The sequence below is a fragment of the Xenopus tropicalis genome, chromosome 2 (assembly GCF_000004195.4).
Source record: "Xenopus tropicalis strain Nigerian chromosome 2, UCB_Xtro_10.0, whole genome shotgun sequence".
Classification (NCBI taxonomy): domain Eukaryota; kingdom Metazoa; phylum Chordata; class Amphibia; order Anura; family Pipidae; genus Xenopus; species Xenopus tropicalis.
Window position 1 is genome coordinate 69503435 of NC_030678.2, and position 22036 is coordinate 69525470.

Here is a 22036-nt window from a genome sequence, read left to right on the forward strand (position 1 = left end):
TACATACAAGGAGCACAGGAAGTAAAGGCAACAAAGATGATGCCCACAAAGAGCTACAGTATATTTTACAAATGAAGCAGCATGATCACCTATCTGTTTATGTAGGTATTACATTAATTTAGCAATTTGGTTAGGGGAGTTGTTACCTATGCAGGGATGGTGTTTTTTAAGAAAATGTGTAGAGGGTTTAGTTCGCCTATTGATAAATATGCTTCTAAAAATCTCATAGTAATGAACAAAAAATGGATGAATTTTTCTAAGGTGAGCTCTAATCTCAATTTGATAAATCTGCCCATATGTGTTTAAATTACTTTAATCCTTTTTTTTTTTATTTATTCAACACTTTATTGAGTTTACAAATAGAAATAGCAGGGTTGATAGCTGAATTGCAGTACTTTTACATTAATAGTTTCAAGTTTGGCGAGACTTGCAGAAATTGGGGCTTTAAGTATGTTCCATCGTCAGTGTACTGCTGTATGGTGGTTTTCGAGCCATGGGCCCCATATTTTTCCATATTTGTCCGGGTATCCCCTGTTTTTATAAGTAATTTCTCTGTGAGGGAGCGCTTGCTTTACAAGGGCGCTCTAACCATTTATGGTTGTGTAGATAACCATTTACTTGTTATGTGTTTGCAGGCCAAGTAAAGGAGTTCATCTATTGCTGTGTTCTTATATACTGTATATTGGGATAGAGGTGTTCCATAATATCCAGTTTAATACTAAAGACTTAATGGAGACTTGCAAAAGTGTTCAAGCATTTTAATAGCATAATATGTTAAATACCAATAGACTTGCATAGTACTCATGTACAGTGAGGAGCTATGATGTTGCATATGTCAAACCATGTTTATGTCCAACATATAAACACACATTTTTTTAGATTGAAAAAGCGTACCGCTAGGCTTTTCTGTCTGCAAATGATGGCTCTGTATTGCTTCTAGCAGCTTATTAAATTTGAAATATAGCTTAGGCTGAACATTGGTGCTTCTTTCTATTTCACTATAGTTTTGGCCAACAGACTGCTTACGTCCCTGACTGCAAAGAATTATATATTAACACAGATATGTTCCTTAGCAGATATGTTTGAACTGTTTACTTTGGATCAAAATAAAAAATGGCAAATAAAAAAATGGCACACCAATGTGCTCCGAGACTCCACAAGTGATCTAGCAAGAAGGTAGCCTACTTTACTAGTTTTAGATTAAACACACGGTTGTTTTCAGGTTAAGGTTCACTAATACAAAAGTTCTATTTAAGACAAAGGTAGGTCATTTATGATAATATATCAATAAAATAATATCAGATTCAGTTATGGACTGTACCCCACAATTAGTGAAGGATAGGATGTTCAAAGAAAGGTCTAAATGGTATAATATGTTGCTGTTAGGTACTTAACCAATCACTCTTTCACTCATGTCCATGTTGTACCAGGTTTATCTGCTCAATGACACTTTGTAGCTGCCGCTGCTCTGCTGTATGCAGAACAAGGAATAGAGAGGATAGAAGAAGAAACAGAAGTGTCATTAATACAGGAGGAAATATGTTACATTTAAGCCCTAAAACAGAAAGAAGAGTGGTTGAACACTGAAGAGCCAAGAGAAACAGAAACATTATAACTAGGTAACGACATATAGTGCTCCATCGCTCTGCTGTTTGAAGACCTGTGTATATCTCAGTGCAGCATGAAGAGAAAATGGGCGAAACCACAGATGGTAGAGCTGTGGAGAAAGAATACATGTTTTAAAAAGATCTGTTTGCTACATGAGGATATAGAGGGGATTAGGAATAGGGCCAAGCAAAAAGAAGGACAAGAATATTACTTACATTCTGAGTTTACATTGCTGACTCCTGGTATCCTTTGTAGTCTCAGCGTGGCAGTGACTATTTCATGGTCAGAAAAAGGGGTGTCACTTCTTGATGACTGAGAACCAGTAGTAACCTGCTGACAACTTACAGCTATTCCTGGGGCAGACTGAAAGAACAGAATTGTTAATAGTGACTTATGGGCTCATTTACATTCACGAGTGCAGTGAACATAATGGAATTTTGAGAGCAATTGCCATTTTTCCCACAATGCGATTAACAAAGAGTAGAAAGGGAGCCCTGGAGCTACTGCCTGGTTGGGAGGTGGTTTCCCTACTTCAATAGGCTCAGCAATACCTGATTTGCAATGGAAGGCAGAAAGGACAAAGCAGCTGCGAGTACAACTATAGGGAGGAGCTAGGAGTGCAATTTGACACAAGTACCTTTTATGGAAGTGGAGTTACATGCAGCTCACTACAGGGAACAGTGCAAGTTGCCAGCTGCACTTCTGGGTGTAAATTAGACATGCAGTGACATGGATAAAATCAACAGCCTTTATATAAACTACTATGGGCCCGATTAACTAAAGTCCGAAATAAGGAGTGCTATTTATAGCCTGCGTTAAAAATCTTATCACTTCTTATTTTTCGCTCGATTCACTAAAAGGACACTTGTCATAATTAAGAAGCGATGTTCTTGGCGTTATTTATCTTGCGACGACATATTTTCAAGCAATATATTACGCAGCGCACAACATATTACGCAGCACGTTGCTTGAAAATATGTCGTCACAAGATAAATAACGCCAAGAACATCGCTTCTTAATTATGACAAGTGTCCTTTTAGTGAATCAAGTGAAAAATAAGAAGTCATAAGATTTTTAACGCATGCTATAAATAGCACTCCTTATTTCGGACTTTAGTGAATCGGGCCCTATGTGTTTTACATTTAACTACTTTTAGAAACACACATGAATATTAATTTTGCTTTTTACAGTGGGGGTCATTTATAAAAATTGTGCAGAGCAAAATTATTCACACAGTGAACATATTTGTCCTGCCCGTGTTTACATTTATAAAGCTGGACAAGACTGGTGCATTTAATGTACAAACATAAATGGAAATTTTATTCGCAGTGCAAATGTCCTTAAAGCTTTTAAAGTATGTGCAATTTGCGAATATGTATGCGATTTAAGCCACAACTTTAGTGACGGGAAAAATATTCACTAAACTAATTTTGCAAATTGCGAATTTATATTAACAAAGAGAAAAACGGCGCTATATTACATGTAAAGGTAAACAAAGGTCCAGGACCGGATGGGATTCATCCCAGGGTATTAAATGAGCTGAGCGCTGTGATTGCCAAACCTCTTCACTTAATTTTTCAGGATTCGTTGAGGTCTGGCATGGTGCCGAGAGACTGGTGGATTGCTAATGTGGTGCCGTTATTTAAAAAGGGATCCCGTTCTCAGCCTGAAAACTATAGGCCTGTTAGTCTGACATCGGTAGTAGGAAAACTTTTGGAAGGGGTAATAAGGGATAGGGTACTTGAATACATTGCAGTTTACAATACTATTAGTTTGTGCCAGCATGGTTTTATGCATAACAGATCTTGCCAGACTAATTTAGTCGCCTTTTATGAGAAGGTGAGTAGGAACCTCGATGCTGGAATGGCAGTTGATGTCATCTACTTGGACTTTGCTAAAGCGTTTGATACAGTACCTCACAGAAGGTTAATGATCAAATTAAGGAATATTGGCCTAGAACATAATATTTGTAATTAGATAGAGAACTGGCTGAAGGATAGATTACAAAGAGTGGTGGTAAATGGAACATTTTCTAATTGGACCAGTGTGGTTAGTGGAGTACCGCAGGGGTCAGTCCTTGGTCCTTTGCTTTTTAACTTGTTTATTAATGACCTGGAGGTGGGCATAGAGAGTACTGTTTCTATTTTTGCTGATGACACAAAATTATGCAAAACTATAAGTTCCATGCAGGATGTTGCCGCTTTGCAGAGCGATTTGACAAAATTGGAAAACTGGGCAGCAAACTGGAAAATGAGGTTCAATGTGGACAAGTGCAAAGTTATGCATTTTGGTAGAAATAATATAAACGTGAACTATCTACTGAATGGTAGTGTGTTGGGGGTTTCCTTAATGGAGAAGGATCTAGGGTTTTTTGTTGATAACAAGTTGTCTAATTCCAGGCAGTGTCATTCTGTGGCTACTAAAGCAAATAAAGTGCTGTCTTGTATAAAAAAGAGCATTGACTCAAGGGATGAAAACATAATTTTGCCTCTTTATAGGTCCCTGGTAAGGCCTCACCTTGAGTATGCAGTGCAGTTTTGGGCTCCAGTCCTTAAGAAGCATATTAATGAGCTGGAGAGAGTGCAGAGACGTGCAACTAAACTGGTTAAGGGGATAGAAGATTTAAACTATGAGGTTAGACTGTCGAGGCTGGGGTTGTTTTCTCTGGAAAAGAGGCGCTTGCGAGGGGACATGATTACTCTGTACAAGTACATTAGAGGGGATTATAGGCAGATGGGGGATGTTCTTTTTTCCCATAAAAACAATCAATGCACCAGAGGTCACCCCTTTAGATTAGAGGAACGGAGCTTCCATTTGAAGCAGCGTAGGTGGTTTTTCACGGTGAGGGCAGTGAGGTTGTGGAATGCCCTTCCTAGAGATGTGGTAATGGCAGATTCTGTTAATGCCTTTAAGAGGGGCCTGGATGAGTTCTTGAACAATCAGAATATCCAAGGCTATTGTGATACTAATATCTACAGTTAGTATCTACAGTTAGTATTAGTGGTTGTATATATAGTTTATGTATGTGAGTGTATAGATTGGTAGGTGTGGTTTGTGTGTGCTGGGTTTACTTGGATGGGTTGAACTTGATGGACTTGATGGGTCTTTTTTCAACCCTATGTAACTATATTTGCACATAATAAACATGCAAAGAGGGCATGCTCATGCAAATGCAATCTCATATGCAAATTTTTGTGCACAATCCACATCTCACTAAGATTCACAAAAAAAAGGAAAGACGGGCACAGCAGTGCAAAATTCAAGCATTTAGAGGACAATGTGAAACCAACCAATCGCGGTGGGCCCCAGCTGTAGTGGGCCCTGGTGGCCCAGACCCGACCTTTGCCCGCGCCCCCCCTGCCTGATAGCTCCAGTCCTGATGCGTTAAATTTACACGCTCGGGGGAGGAAGTCGGCTGGGGGGGCCCTGCGAGGGGGGTTGGGGGGCCCTGTGAGGGGGGTTGGGGGACCCTCGGGGGGGGCACTGGCATCTGCAGGGCCCCTGGGGCGGCAGCCCCGGTGGGCCTTTCACCCCCAGTCCGACCCTGCATTCGCCGGCACCGGATCACTCATTTGCAGCTACCATGGGCTGGTGTGGTTTTCTTCTAACAGGAGCATCAACCCAGAATATAAGGTAAGTGATTAAAATAACTGGGAGGGGGTGCCTAACATTTTGGCAATAGCATCCCCCAGTGTTTTTCCTTTCCTTCTCCTTTAAGGGACTGATTTATCAAAATGACAGATTAGAGCTCACCACAGAAAAATTCACTAATTTTTTACTCATTCCAATGGGATTTTTAGAAGTGCATTTGTCAGTGGGTGAAAGTTAGAGTTCACAATTTTTTTTTCTATTTTATTTTTTATTGTTTTACAAAAAGAGAAGAAAAAGGGAAATAAGAACCATCTGGCACAGCACATATGGGTGTAGTAAAGCTGCTACAGCATCATGTAGATTGTAGACTTTTAGCATTTATTTTACAAAGAGGAGATGCCAACATCAGTAGCTAGGTATAACTGTCATGCGGTATCCTCGGCAAGAGTGAACATTTGGAATGGGGTTCTACGTGGATTGTCATATTGTGCCGACCAGATAAATATGGTTAACTGGATTAAACCAGTTAACTGGGTATCAGAATAGAGTACAGTTAGGAAATCGTTTAGAATGGAAAAACTGGGTATGAAGTAGGGTTGCTACCTGTCCAGTTTGGACCAGACAGGCTGGTTTTCATAAGGGCTATCTAGTTCAAAACTGCCAGCCAGGTTTTTCGAGTTAGGAAAACTGGGAAAGACTTGGTGAGACTGACGTAGCAATCAGCCAGTCAGCGATCACCACTTCATAGCCCCACCCGTGTGATGCCACCACCCGCCCCCATGTGATGTCGCTCCCTGCCCCCTGCCTGGATAAATAAGAGGGCAAAGGTGTCAACCCTAGTATGAAGGTGGGGTTACAAAAAGAGGGTTTGAAAAGGAAAACATGAGCCTATTCTGTCCAGAGTTCTGATCTGCTGAAAATTGCAAGGGTGTGTTGTGCAACTTTCAAGATTTCAATATTCCAGTGTTCCAGCCTGGTGCCTAGAAGGGGAGCGTGGGCAGCGAATGGTCCCCATGGTGAAATTTCAGCAGGGGGTATGTCAAGGGGGCATGCTTGTGATATGCCAATGTAGGGGGTCAGAGAACTCTTTCCCCTGTGAAGTCTGTGACATCACTGTTGGGAGAGAAAGGTGGGCCTAGGTTTGGAGCCAAAAATCAGGGACGGGCCCAGCAGCTTATGAAGGGATCTCTGCTTACCATCAGGAGTGCCAGCCTGTAAAGAGAGATCTTCTACACTACAGTCAGATGCCTTTACCCCCTGTGGATCCCCAGTGAGTGATCCATCTGAGGAAAAGGTATTGAATGTCTCCTGTGCATGTCCCCTGTGTGAGGACAGGTGTTTCTCGTGGTTTGCTACGTGGGAGCAACTGCCTATTCCAAAGGGTGAGGTACTTTTGGTTTCCCCAGGTAGCGCTACCTGTCCCAAAGAGCTCTGGGGAAGGGACTTTGCCAGGACTGAACTGGGAAAGGGTATTTCCTCCAGGAAATGTGTGGAACGAAATCCTCAGAGAGACTGAGCCAGTAGTGGCTAAAATCACCCAGATTTCCCCAAAGCAGGGTTTATTACTGTTTGCATGTTAATGCTATTTTATTTTCACATTGTTATATAAAGTTGATATTTGCTGCAAACTGTGATTATTGTCCTAATGGAAATCCCCTTGAGGTGTGAGGTGTGCCAATCCCCAGGTGGAGGCAATACACTAAAATCCCAGTTCCTAGTACCTCACTATTGCAAGGGGGACCAAATCTTCTGTTTAAACAAGTATACAGCCTAAAGTTTTTGGTATTGATTTGTATATATATTGGGTCCAGTAGAACCATTTTGCTATTCATTTTCTAGCTTCTTTTTCAGAAGAAGGGTTAAGCTCCTCAAATCTGAAGATTTGCGCTATTTTGTTAAGCCAGGATTTTTTAGGGCTGCTTGTTTGTCTACATTTGAATTGGATCAGAGCTTTAGCAGTATCTAATACTGGTACTAGCGAATTTTTGTATGTACTAGTGGCAAGCAGAGTGTCATAAACATCTGAGGGGGTTTCTGGGATGTCTATGTCAGTTATCTGTCTAATTAGGTCTCTTACTGCCTGCCAGAAGGTAGTTAGTATAGGATAGCCCCAGAAAATGTGTATTAGAGCTCCTGGGCTTTCTTTGCATGTCGAACAAAGTGCCAAAACTGAGCTATAACTTTTTGCCAGTTTGTAGGATATATGTACCATTTGGTTAATAATTTATAGTTCAGCTCTTTCATTTTAGGGGTGATGATATATGTACCAGTTATGTAATTTTATCCCATTGATCAGTATCTATGTCAAGGTCCTTTTCCCATTTTTCCTTCAATCTTAATTATGGGTGAGTTGTGAAGTGTAATAATTGTTTATAGAAAAGGGAAATAGTAGGCATTGTCTTCTGAGACCAAAGCCACTCAATATCTGTGGGGTCTAGTCTTTGCGGGGGAAATTTAGTGTTAATGAAATGTCTAATTTGATGATACTTCGAAAAATACATGATCGAAACATCAATTGTATTATCAAATTAGACATTTCATTAACACTAAAAACTAACAACAAAAATTAAAAAGGATGGAAATTAATGCTACACTCAGGAGCCAGCAACTTTTTTGATTGTAACCACCTAAAAGTGATAGAAAAATTGATGCATGATCGAAACATTACAGACCTAGATATATTTATCACTTTTAGGTGGTTACAATCAAACAAGTTGCTGGCTGTGTGTAACGGTGCGCTGTTGTGTGTGTGTATTTGAGAGGAGACAGATGGATTGTGAAAGGCGGCACAGAGAGGAAAGGATGGGGAGTGGGGTCAGTGTCCCGTCCCCCCCTTCTCTATACATACAGCATGAGCCTGGAAATGCGTTCAATATTTTAAAACAGGAATTGTCCCTGTGTCACAGTGAGCAGTGCTAATAATGGATGAGGTATATAGCTAATGAACAGGTTGGAGTGGCACAGAAAGCAGTAGGTGTGTGGCATGGCGGCCTTTGAAGTGGGAGACCCAGGCTGCAGATTGTGTACTAGATGCTCACACAACCCAAAGTAAATTTTAAAAGAATACTGTCATGATTTTTATGGTATACTTTTAGTTCTAAATTACACTGTTTACATAGCAAATAAAATTGTGTTCTTGAACCAACAAATGTATTTTTTGGTTGTAATATTGGTGTGTAGGCGCCATCTCAGTGCATTGTGCTTGGGTCTGAGCTTTCAGAAGCGCTACACATTAGAACTGCTTTCAGGTAACCTATTGTTTCTCCTACTCCTACTGTTCTCAGGTATCAGACTTCCTCTCTCAGAAAAATCCTTCATCCCCTTCTCCTGCTCCCCCCTCCCATGAGAATTCATAAAACTCACTCCCCCTCCCTTAGGAATGTGTGATCTGAGCTAACAATGGCTAGAGTTGCAGCAGGAAGCTACAAAGACCAAGCTAAAATGGCAGCTGCTATCTTAAACAAAGAGCTTCTCAGGCTCTTTACTCGGGTATGGTTGTCATGCACAGTATCCCAAAACCAGAAAAAAAGCCAAGATCCCGGTCAGAGCTCACTCTTCTGCCTATAACAGTCACCTTTCATTTGGGGAGGAGCCCTCTGCTACTCGGGTGCTCAGGACTTATTGTGAGAAAACCAGAGCAAATGTTCTGGGCAGGCTAGGGAACCAAGCGTTAAAGCACAGTTAGGGTGAGGAGACAAATGTGGACAGGCCGAGGTCAAATCCGTGCAGGCAACGAGGTACAGAGTCGAGATCCAAAAGGCGTAATCAGTAAACAGGCAAAGGGTCAGTACAGGCAGCAAACAGCAAAGTCAAGGTCAGGCAAGGATCAAAACAAGAAGAGGCAATCAAAATAGACAAAAGCAGGAACTAAAAAGCTAAACCGAAGTTTGGCAATGAAATTTATGTGCAGGCGCCTTTAATTTGAATTTCGCACCTTGCGCAATGACGCCATGTGTTACACCAGTTTAAAAGGATGCGCACACACTTCCGCATGCCAGAACTACAGGGCCCACGCATTGGCATTACTCTCACCTCTAGAGGGGAGCACTGGACCCCTAGGCTTTTCAGGAAACCTGGCATAAAATTGTCTTATAAGGTGATCAGCCTTGACATCAGCAGCAGGAACCCAAGATCTGCCCTTAGGGCCATATTCTCTCCAGTGTACAAGGTAACCCCTTCCCTAGAAATATGTGAATCAACAATTCTTTGTATCTCATACTCAGGCTGGCCATCTACCACAACTGGAGAAGGAGGACAATGCTGGCAAACCACCCTGGCAGGCTTTAAAAGAGAGACATGAAAAATATTCAAGGAATAAGTTCAGGATGAAGTTTTAGCTGGACTGAGAAAGGGTTAATAATCTCTGAAATGACAAAAGGACCAATAAATTTGGGACCCAATTTGGCGGAAGGAACCTTAAGCGAAATATTTTTAGAAGATAACCACACCCTATCACCAGCCTGATATTCTGGTGACTCCTTCCGATGTCTATTGGCAGCTCTCTTTTGGGTACTTACGGCTGAAGACAGAGAATTTTGATGAAGCAGAAGCCCCTTCAGAGTCCACAGTATCCCAAACCCAGAACAAAAGCCAAGATCACAAAGCCAAGGTCAGAGCTCACTCTTCTGCCTATAACAGTCACCTTCGCAACAGTATTACCACGCGCGTTGTCGCATATCGCAAGCGTTAAATTTTGCGCTACCACATGCGCTAATTTGCGCACAGAAATTAATACGAATGCATGATTCACAAACACTTAGGCGCGCTTAATATCGCATTAGTCTATGCGAAAATTAACACCTACTTCAGGCAGGCGATAATTATAGAAAAGTACAGTTTTTGGCAATAAAATATGGACTTAGCTGTGTTATTTATTCAAGTATGTGTTGCCCCTAGAGTGATGCAGCCTCCAGTTTTCAGGGAAATGGTCATTTTTAATATAGTAATTTTACGAAAGTATTGGCATGTATTACTAACATGGCGTGCGTTTATTTGCATAATTTCGCTACTATAGCGGTAAATATTTAGTCGCCATAATATGCAGTACTATAGCGGTAAATATTCAGTCGCCATAATATGCAGTACTATAGCGGTAAATATTTAGTTGCCATAATATACAGTACTAGGTATATTTGGCAACTCTTTTGTCGCGACTTTGTAATCTCGTGACATGTGCGACTTGCGGCCATTTTGTGTCATTGAGCCTGCAGTCACACTACAGAGAGCATCATGCCTGGGGTTTCTGATCTGCTACCGGGGGAGAGGCGGTACATTGTGACCTTTTCCTGCGCTCAGGATATGATAGTCTGCCGCTGGGGCCCTTAGGGGTCCATGAGAGGAAGAGGGCAATCCTGCGCGACCTCCAAGATGTGGACCTCCGCATGCTCCAGCGGTTATGGTCGGACCTGAAGCGCAGGAATTCAGATCTGGTCGCTGAAATAGCGGAAGGTAATTATTGTACTTTATTATGCTTTTGCAGAATACTTTCAGTAAAAGATTTAGCAAGTAATTTGAACTAAAAGTACAAATGTAAGGAATGTCAGGGATGAGGAAAGTTCCTGTGAGGAACTGAAACGTTGGTCACAATAAACCTCTGAATATTATTTCACATCTTCGTGACTCCTTGTGAAAATCCTGTGTGTGCATCACCCCATGTCTGTCTAGATATTGTTTTGCCACAGGCACCCAGGTATTATTGTTCTTTATGGTGTGCAGCTTCCCAGCACTTCGTATTATATATATATATATATATACACATACACACACATCTATTTTCAAATACATATGCATAAATAAGTTTAAAGCAGGGGGGAAGCAACAGGGAGCGGCCCATAGTATAAGTCATTTGGGGAAGGACCACAAATGTTTTAGGGGGCCCTGGCTAACAATGTCTGTGTGTCCTTTGTATTGATGTGAGGGTTCACAGGGGGAGGGGCCAGTGGGGGTGTGGGAGGAGGGGGGCCCAAAAAATGTTCTTGTGAGGGGCCCCGTTATTTATGATGGTGTATGAGTGTATATATATTTATAATAAATTATAGCAATACTACTATCTCACAGAACTTCAGCTGGATGTAGAGCCTTATCCCGAGGCCCAACCCCAGGCCCCCCAGGCTACAGAGGCTCTCCAGGCCCCCGAGGTCCCACAGGCCCCAGCAGCACCAGAGGCCCCCCGAGGCCCCAGCAGCACCAGAGGCCCCAGAGGCTCCATCAGCCCCAGAGACTCCCCAGGCCCCAGACACTCCCCCCATGGAGTTATCTACCGAGGCCCCAGACTCTCCCCCACTGGAGTTCTCTCCCCAGGCCAAACGCTGGGCACCAGGTCCTCCTGCGGACGAGGGACCCTCAGGATGGATCGAAGATGTGGGGACCCAAACATCACCTGGGTGGACTGACCCCACACTTCGGTCAATGCAGGAGGATCTGGACACCATCAAGGCCCAGTTGGCCCAGCTCCGGGGGGACATGGCCCAGCTCCAGGGGGACATTCGGGATATCAAGGGCAGCAAGACCTAAGTTTTATTTTTTTACATTTTTTCTACAAATTTTAACATTTTATTGTAAAAATAAAAGTTTTTAGATTTGTACTTTTGAACTGGGTAATGTCTAATTATTTTGCCTTCCTTGATATGGTATTCTATACTTTCATGTAGTTTCTCCTATACTCTTACATTTATCAGTAACGGCATCAATATGCTATATGGTTTAAATTTTTGCAAATATTCTGCCAACAATTTTGTCTTTAGGCCATTTTACTTTAGGCCCCCCCCCCCTATTTTATTATCAATAGCACTTCTTTTTTTTTTTACGTATATTTTTATTTTTTTTGCAAATAAACATTTATACAGCACCTCTCTAGCATTTCTGTGCTCTCCCAGGGCAAATGCGCAAAATGTCGCCAGTTTTTTGCTGCCACGTGCGGCAAGTCGCGTGGCAATTGGCGCGTGCGTAATGTCGCGACAATTCCCGCGCATGTGAAAGCTATCGCACTTGCTATAATTAGCGGGCACGCGAAATATACTGCGCTGCGCGTTATTTAAAGCGTGTATACTTTTCGCAACTAAAATATCGCATGCAGTATCGCGCGTAAAGTAGCGCAAGTGTGCTTATAGTGAATCGTGCTTTAAGTCGCGAAAATTTCGACGCAATAAAATTTTTAAACGCACGCTATAAATAGTGCACGTTAAAACGCACTGTAGTGAATCAGCCCTATTGTGAGAGAACCAGGGCAAATGGGCAGGCTAGGGACCCTAGTGTTTAAGCAAAGTTAGGGAGAGGAGACGAATGTGCAACAGGCCGAGGTCAAATCCGTGCAGGCAACGAGATACAGAGTCGAGATTCAAAAGGCATAATCCGTAAACAGGCAAAGGGTCAGTACAGGCAGCAAACAGCGAAGTCAAGGTCAGGCAAGGGTCAAAACAAGAAGAGGCAATCAAAATAGACAATAGTAGGAACTAGGACGCTAAACCGAAGTTGGGCAAAGAAATTGTGCGATGACGTCATACGTTGCGCGCCAGAACTACAGGACACACGCATCGTTGTGCATGGTGAAGAGGCGGGCGTCCCCGCCGCCCCACTAGACCACCAGGCACTGTTACAATGGTAAAGCTTTCTGCAGAATAAATATAGCATTCTAGGTGGCACTAATGTGGTGATGTGGCAGTAAAATGCCAAAATGACTTTTCCTCTCCTTTAAAGTGTGTGCCCTAAAAAGTTTTTTGATAGATTACATTTTTCAGTATGGTAAGATCAGTACATCTTCCTCAAATTCAGTTAAAGCTTGAAGTATATGATACAGTGCCATGTGTTGCTCCGTGGAGGGGAGGTAGACCGAGGCTAGTGTATATTTTACATTATTTATTGTTCCCTGCCGTGTCAGGTTTTGTCTCTGTTGAAGTAAATCCCAGTGAACCTGCTATAAGAATCATAGTAGCCCTAGATTTGGTTGTGTAGGTGTGCTAGTATGAATAGTTGAGAAACCTTGAACTTGAGAACCTTCGTTTTTTTAATGTGTGTTTCCTGAGCTAACATTATTTGTACCTTAAGGTGTTTTATTTCTTTAATCGAGTTTCGAGCAGCGTGTTCAGCCCCATGGTATTGGGGAGGCTAAGGATGGGCCATACATAGACTAACTTAAAGCTAATGTGAGACTGGATTTGCTGTGTAAAAAATGAACCTCCCAACTACCTCTCTCGGTTCCCACTGACTTCCAGGGATATTGTGCACGGGTGGGAGTGCTTTTTTCACCCTTAAAATGTTTGGATGTAAAAGCATTCATACATGCACTTCTGTGAGGGGTTCTCCATCGATTTGTGTTTGTGATCAGTTAGCTTAAATGTTTTTTATAGTTAGTTTTATAGCAAGAAAGGTAGTGGGTACAGACATACCAGGCACATTATATACAGTGAAATGCAGTCTATATTTACAAAACCAGCACATTGTATGCAGTGAGATGCAGTGGGTACTGGCCAGATATTCAGACATGGCCTCGCACTATAACACTGGCACTGAAACACAACATTGGTTTTTTTTCCAGCTATGCAGGTCTCATGAGGGCTCCACTGTAACCAACTAGAAATGAACAAAACTGACAAAAATAAGAAAAAAAACTGCAAAAACAAATATATAAAAGCACAATTGGCTTTTTTCAGAGGCAAAGAGTGGCAAAAATGTAGGACTAAGCAATTGTGATAGGGATATTATAGATGCCAGGGGCCAAACTATTAAATTTCAGCTAGTGATTCAGCCTTTAGGACATATACAGTATAGTACCCTTGGGAGTGGGATAAAACCTGAAGCAAAAGTTCAGAGTTGGTGAGGTTCTTAGGTAAAGTTTACAGACTGCAGATACTCAGTCTTCATTTCCGTAGTGCCTTCAGTATCTAATATCTCCCCAGCCCTGCCTACATCAGTGCCTTGGTTAGTCAATTTTACGGTCTGTTAAGACAGCTATGCTCTGATTGGAGAATCTACAAGAAAAAAGATCCAATCAGATCACAGCTGATTATAACAAAACTGAAGCTTGTAGGAATGCATTAAGATTTCCCCCAATGTTGCAGTGCAGAAATGAAGTGAGTTTTTTCTTTTAAGGTGCAAAGCAGGTTTGGGCAGGTTAGCCTCGTCACCTTGTGGTTTTTCTGATCCGAGGCTAGGAGCACCAAGTCACCAATCAGTCAAGTTCCAGTGGTGCGCTAGGGTCTTTTCTAAGTATGGTATTAACCCTTTCACTGCCAGCCATTTTGGACCAAAGTGGAACTTCTACTGCCAGACAGTTTTTGAACATTTTGCACAGTTTCACTTTAGGGGCCTTTCCTCGGGGGGACTTTTAGTTTACCCAGGAAAACAATATATTGTTTTTTTCAAGACAACCTAAGCTTTCAGAATTTTGGTTTAATTCCAATTCTGTAACAAGATATAGGCTTCTAAATATCTAAAAAAAAAATTAAAAAAAATCAAATTTTCCATAATATAAACACACATACCAGAAACAAAAATTATTTTATGTACAAAAATACAACTGATTTGGAAAGTCCCATGTCTCCTGAACGTGTCAATACCAAATATATATAGTTTTATGATTTCTCACTTAAATAGGTCAAAAACTCCCAGCAGTACACTACCAAATTTCCAAAGCACTGCTTCAGAAAGCTGCATACTTTAGATTTCAAGGCCAAAAAATCCACTACCAGAAGGTTTATCCCAGAAAATTACACATTTCTGAAAAGAACAGATTCTGGGGAATCCAGTAATAGGCACTGTCTGTCTACTCTAAACTATCAAGTCGCAATGCTTTCCTAAAGTTATTGGTGGTTTTTATCAAAATTTGTGAATTTTTTAAAAAATCACTTCAAAGCTTCCAGTCTATAGTATCTTATCTCCTATAGGTCATAAAGAAACCAAATAAAACACCCTAAATATGAACGCCAGGGGTCCACTAAACAGTTTGATGCACAATATGTATAGGTTTACCAAAGTATGTGGCATGTAGGGGCCCCAATGTGAACATAGCCCCATATGATCTGTCATTTCTGTCATTTCAGCTCCTGCAAAATCAACACATTTACATCATTATATGTGGAATAAAGCTAGTATAAAGTATGCTCACCCCAGAAATCCATATATTTTTGGAAAGTACACATTCTTCCGAATCTAAAATGGGTACCCATGTCTTTCTACTCCAAAGTACCAAGCCGCAAAGCTTTTCTAAATGTAGCAATTTTGTTGACATTTCCAAAAATCCCCTCAAAGCTTCCAATTAGCAGGATCTTATCTCCCACATAGCATTAGGTACCAAGATAAAACACCCTAAATTTGAACGCCAGGGGTCCACTGAACAGTTTGATGCCCAATATATATAGGTTTACCCAAGTATGTGGCATGTAGGTGCCCCAAAATGAACATACCCTCATATGATCTATCATTTCTGTCATTTCAGCTCCAGCAAAAGCAACATATTTACATCATTATATGTGGGATAAAGCTAGTAAAAAGTATGCTCACCCCAGAAAGTCAAATATTTGTGGAAAGTACACATTCCCCCGAATCTAAAATGGGTACCCATGTCTTTCTACTCCAAAGTACCAAAGCTTTTCTAAATGTAGCAATTTTGATGACATTTCCAAAAATCCCCTCAAAGCTTCAACTTAGCAGCATCATATCTCCCACATAGCATTAGGTACCAAGATAAAACAAACACCAGGGGTCCACTGAACAGTTTGATACACAATATATATAGGTTTACCTAAATATGTGTCATGTAGGGGCCCCAATGTGAAAATACCCCATGCAAGCTATCATTTCTATCATGACTTTTCTGAAAAACGCCTAAAAATTTGCAATTTGCCACATTTATCTTACAACATTTCTTACATACAATGACACATTACCCTAAATATGAATGCCAGAGGTCTAATAAACAGTTTGATGCCCAATATGCAAAGATATGTGGTGTACAGAGGCACCCTGTATAGTGTATTATGTGCCGTAACACCCCCCAACTATACCCAGTAAACCATATATATTTGGAAAGTACACGTTCTGACAAATCTAACATGGGTAGAGTCCTTTCTACACCAAAGTACCAATCGGCAAAGCTTTCCTAAAGTTAGTCGTTTTTATGACATTTCAAAAAATCGTCTAAAAATGTTGCAATTTGCCGTTTTTTTCTCACAGAATTTCTTGTATACAATGGCAAATCACCCCAAATAGGAACACTAGAGGTGTACTGAACAGTTTGATGCCCAATATGCATAGATATACCAAAGTCTGTGGTGTGTACTGAACCCAAAATGAAAATAGCGCATAAGGATTTCTCACCTGCCAACTCAGATTTTGCACACAGAGCCCCCTGTCAGCGTATTATGTGCCATAACACCCACTAACTATACAGAGACCCCCAGAAAACCATATATTTTTGGAAAATACACATTCTGACAAATCCAACATGGGTAAAGAGTCCTTTCTATACCAAAGTACCAATCTACAAAGCTTTCCTAAAGTTAGTGGTTTTTATGACATTTCAGAAAATCATCTAAAAATGTTGCAATTTGCCGCTTTTATCTCACACAATTTCTTGCGTACAAAGGCAAATCACCCCAAATAGCAACACCAGAGGTCTACTGAACAGTTTGATGTCCAATATGCATAGATATACCAAAGTCTGTGGTGTGTACTGAACCCAAAATGAAAATAGCGCATATGGATTTTTCACCTGCCAACTCAGCTTTTGCACACAGAGCCCCGGCAGCGTATCATGTGCCGTAACACCCCCAAACTATACAGAGACCCCCAGAAAACCATATATTTTTGGAAAATACACGTTCTGATTAATTTAAAATAGGTAAAGTTATTTTTCTACAACAAAGTACCACATAGTTAAGCGAAGCTAAAAACAGATCAGGAACACTAATACAGGGATAAAAATTGCACATGCTGCTTCTGCAGAGAGAACCTTTATCTGCCAAACAGCGTACAGCGCACGTTATTGGCAGATAAAGCCTTTTACTGCAACAATGTACGCCGTACGTTTTTGGCAGTGAAAGGGTTAAAAAGTGCCCATAGTAGTTCTGTAGCAGTTACCATTTTTGGGATCCCATAATAGTTCTGTAGCAGTTACCATTTTTGGGATCCCCCGATTGTGCAAATTATTGCGTGCCCTCTGTATTCTGAATCTTCCATGTGCTTTCAGAGAAGATAAATAAACTTGTGATGGTCATTAACAGGGTGCTTTATTTTATTGTGTACTAGTTTAATGTTCTTTAGGCTGGAGTCGAGTTTGCTTTGCACTCTGTTTCTATGTCTGTCAGTTTGCCTTGTGTGAATCCTGAAGCATTTTTGCCATTACTCGCAGATCTTTTTTAGTCAGCAGCTGATGGTATTATTTGTAGGTCTGCAGGGACAGAGAAGGTACTGTATCCCAAAGTGGTGGAGCCTGTTGGACTTGGGCTCTGGCCTCAGAAATTTTGGATTCTCGTGCCTCGAGGTAAACACAGGATTTCTTGTTCAGGTATAGTGACTTTGTACTTTGAGCACCCTGAGAATTGGTCTGTGTGGTATACTTAAGAGTTCACAACTTGATAAATACGCTTCTAAAAATCCCATAGGAATGAATAGAGAGTGGGTGAATTTTTCTGTTTATTTTGTACTAGTTTAATGTTCTTGAGCCTGGAGTCGAGTTTGCTTTGCGCTTTGTTTCTATGCCTGTCAGTTTGCCTTGGGTGACTTCTGAAGCATTTTTGCCATTACTCGCAGATCTTTTTTAGTCAGCAGCAGATAGTATCATTCATAAGTCTGCAGGGACAGATAAGGTACTGTATCCCAAAGTGGTAGAGCCTGTTGGACTTGGGCTCTGGCATCAGGCATATTTGATTCTCGTGCCTTGTGGTGCACACAGGCATGAGAATCCAATTCATTCCTGTGGGATTCTTGTCCAGGTATAGTGACTTTGTACTTTGAGCACCCTGAGAATTGGTCTGTGAGGTATACTTAAGTTCACAACTTGATATATACGCTTCTAAAAATCCCACAGATATGAATAGAGAGTGGGCGAATTTTTCTGTTGTAGTCTCTAATCTCACATTTTGATACATCTACCCCTAAGTTTGCGACCAAATTTACTCCTTGTCAAGCCTTTTAAAATGACAGGTTTGTGACTTTCAGTACAGATTATTTCTTTAGAAAGTGAAATGGGTTCTTAATTTGCTTAATGACTTTTACCCCATTCTAAACTGTTCCAACTGTTAACTGTTAGATTTGTAAATGTTGAACAAAGGTGAATAACCCCTTTAAGGTTATTGTGCAGAAAAATGGCTCTGTTTACTTTACACTGTGTTCAGAGAATTTAATCTATGAATCTGTCACTGCACACATTCTGGGAATATTATACTGTACACAGAATGGCCACTGTGTTAATCCTGCTTTGAGTTCTGGGAGTATTATACATAAAATTGACATTGTGTCATGCTATGAGTTTTGGGGATATTATACATGGAATTACTACAGCTCTCATCCTGTTAAATGTATTAAAACATTATAAATTAAATTGACAAAACCTGCATGCATCATTGGCTTTTGTCTGAAAATGATAAGATTTGTGGTTAGGAAAAGCTAAATTAGATGCTTAGCTATCTATCGATCTATATTAGACATGGAGTACTATAGGGGGAGCATGTCTCCCAAAGCAAATGGGGGTCTAAAATTTTACTGTGGTGTGCTACTTTGCCACTATTCTTACTCATTTGCCCAGATTGTACTCTGAAAACATGGTAACCTTAGTCTAACTGAAATTACTCCCCCCATGCTGCTAAGCAGTTATAAAGCACTACCCTACCTAGGGCCCCATTTAGTCTCAATCCAGCTCTGGGTGGTATTAAGCAAGTAAATAATAGAAGTCTGCCTCTGGGAAAGAGAAGGAGAGGGTATGTATTCTGTTAACTATTGCAGTGTAAATGTTTACAATTTTTTTTAATAAAAACTAACTTTCCATTCAAATGTTTACTTGCACAGGCATCTCTTTTTCATCCAATTATAAGATCAATATACCGTATATACTCGAGTATAAGCCGATCCGAATATAAGCCACGGTACCTAATTTTACCTAAGAAAACTGGAAAAACTTATTGACTTGAGTATAAGCCTAGGGTGGGAAATGCAGCCGTTGCTGCTAAGTTTCAATAATCAAATAACAGTTAAATAAATAACAGATAATTTTAGAGAAAGAAAAATGCTACAGCAGCAGACAAAAGCAAGTTTTGGAAGGTTACGGAAGCTGCCATACTAATTATCAAGTATTTGCTATCCTGCTGTGTGCTTTGTGCTTATCCCATTGGTTCTGTGCGCTGTGTGCGCTCCCATCATTAGTGAATCTCCATTACCAAAAATAATTACTTACAAATCCTAAGTAGGCACAGTGCATCATTGGAGCTTTTTTATTTCTAAAGATCTGCCCTTAAGGAATTGAGGATGGTAGCAGTTTGCATACTCATAAAATAAAACAATGCTTGCAATGTTACATTAGCATGTCTAGAGGATAACATATTAGAAAGAAAGCAACCACTTTACCTTCGTTACATATCATATCTAGAGTTGTTCCCATTTCCCCAACTATTGCAGCGACTTCATCTCGAACTTCCTGGTTTGCCAGAATCAATATGCCCAAAACAATACATCTTTAGGTACAATACATCTTTTGGTACTTCAAGCTCCAAGTGGAAGGCCATGAATGATTTGGCCAAGGATGATTTACCATTTCATTATTGTCCATGCTATTCTTAAAAGTTTTTTTTTATACTTTTTTAGTGGTCTTTTTATGTGCCTTTTTTAGTGAATGTGCGGCCCATGTGCCTTTTTCAGTGAATGTGCGCCCCATTGTGGCGCGCCGTGGCTTGATGCGCGTCCCATCGGTTCGGTAATTAGAAGCACTAACAGAGTGTGTACATCCCTTAATGGTGCAGCGCGCGACTGAAAAAGGCACATGGGGCACACATTCGTGCCGCGCATGCACGAACGTAAGGTCTTCCACGGGGGGGGGTTGGGGTGCGCGCAACAAGCGCATTGCATCTGCGAGAATCCATATACCGCATATACTCGAGTATAAGCCGAGGGTTACTTTTTCAGCACATTTTTTGTGCTGAAAAACTTGGCTTATACTCGAGTATATACGGTAAGATATTATATATATAATATAATTAGTGTAAAGAGCTAATTAAATAGCTAGGCAGGCATACTGAATTTGATAGCCAGATAACCCCAGCTACTATGACACATGGGGTAGCGAAGGTATATAAAATATACCGTATATATGGGATATAAAATATTATTTGGTGTCATTATTAACATCCATCGTACTGGTGGATGTTAATATGTTAATATTATAAAAGCAATTAAGGCATTTGACAATAGAATTGCTACATAATCTTGATGCCCTGCTCTTACATTATTACCATTAATAACATATATATGTAATAATATAATTATTACAGTTATTTATAAAAAGCCAACACATTACACAGTGTTGAAAAGTATAAAACTGGCACAAAGACCTAATGATATAGCATGTAATAAAGGCCCAAATAAATATAAATGGCTTATCAGAAGTGAATCCGCAGTGGTTGACAAAGTAGTAATGCCACTGTCATGTCAGCAGCATAGCCCTGGAATTGTAAAGGGTTAAATTGGCAGCATTTGGCTTTGTGTCCACAAGACACCCTTAATTAATTCAATACACAACAAGGGACTGTGGAAGGTGACAAATTCATAAAACTTATGAGACAATTCGGAGCCAGGCCATTTGGGGCAGGAACTGGGGCCATTGGCTTCTTTGATCTGTTGATCAAAGCAAGGCAATTGTGGACCTGGGAACAGCAGGAGGGAACAGCTATACAGAAAATATGGATTATACAAAGGGATCCATATCTCCTTTGCTTTAAGGTTCACGTCCTCATAAATCACATATTGGTTATGAGGAGGTCCCATGCTTCCCAATGATACCAAACAGGGACTGCCTATACCCACCAGTTAGGAGGGATAGTTTCTGGGGGACACCCCTCATGTTTGGTATCATTTTGATCACCCACATATGGGTTAAAACAAGCCCCTATTTTCATAATATTGGATACTGGCCAGTACCAATATTATATGACCAGGAACTGGCCTGAGAATTGCAGCCCTCAACAAGGGAGGTCATGTGACAAGTTCCTGGACACTCCCTCCTCATGCATATGGTAATGAGGGAGGGTCCCAGCTGGTAAAAAAAAAGGGCACAGACCCAGGTACTAGTAAGCTCATTCTTGAGGGTCCCAATCTGTTGGGGGGTGGGCTCAAAATTTCCATACTCTTGCCTCAGGAGGACACAAAGGAACTCGGTAACGTACATAGGGTTTCTCTGTGTTTTATTCCCTTTTATTTTATTTACTGTTTGTATGTATATGTCTCTTTTTGTAAAATCTTTTTAAATGCACGGTTTACCATAATATTAAATATAAATATTATATTATTAATTATATTATTAAATATAAAATGTAATAAGTTCTGTCCTTTGGCTCTAAAGACTCACATACCTTGTGAATGTATTAACTGCTTGGCTGTGTGTGTATTGAGTAGGGGGGCAAGTTCTGTGTAATTTAACCCTTTGGCTGCTAGAGTGCTGAATTAGTGGAAACTAACCCTAACTACAGTGAGAAAGCTTGTGTGATATATTTGTGTATTAGGTTTCTATCGCCTTTTAATGATAGATGGTGGCAGTGAATAGTTTTTTGGGGCGGTGGTGTGTTTGGGGGTGCCTGATGTCCAACCTGTATGAAAGGTGACCGAGTGTAACCCCTTGTTGCCCCGTCCCAGTGTC

The 22036-nt window shown here is 40.8% G+C and overlaps 1 protein-coding gene across 9 annotated transcripts in view; it reads right to left on the reverse strand.

Annotated features, from left to right (window-relative positions):
- Positions 1-741: 741 nt before the first annotated feature.
- The window catches only part of smpd2 (sphingomyelin phosphodiesterase 2), a 108409-nt gene continuing 87114 nt past the window's right edge, over positions 742-22036 (reverse strand). For 8 of the 9 annotated variants that reach the window (XM_031895684.1, XM_012955865.3, XM_012955849.3 and 5 more), the window contains 2 exons: positions 1824-1971; positions 742-1717 (listed from right to left, as the gene is read on the reverse strand). In XM_031895684.1, the coding sequence (XP_031751544.1) occupies positions 1407-1717; positions 1824-1971 (459 nt within the window). In that variant the 3' untranslated portion in view covers positions 742-1406. 9 annotated transcript variants of the gene reach the window in all.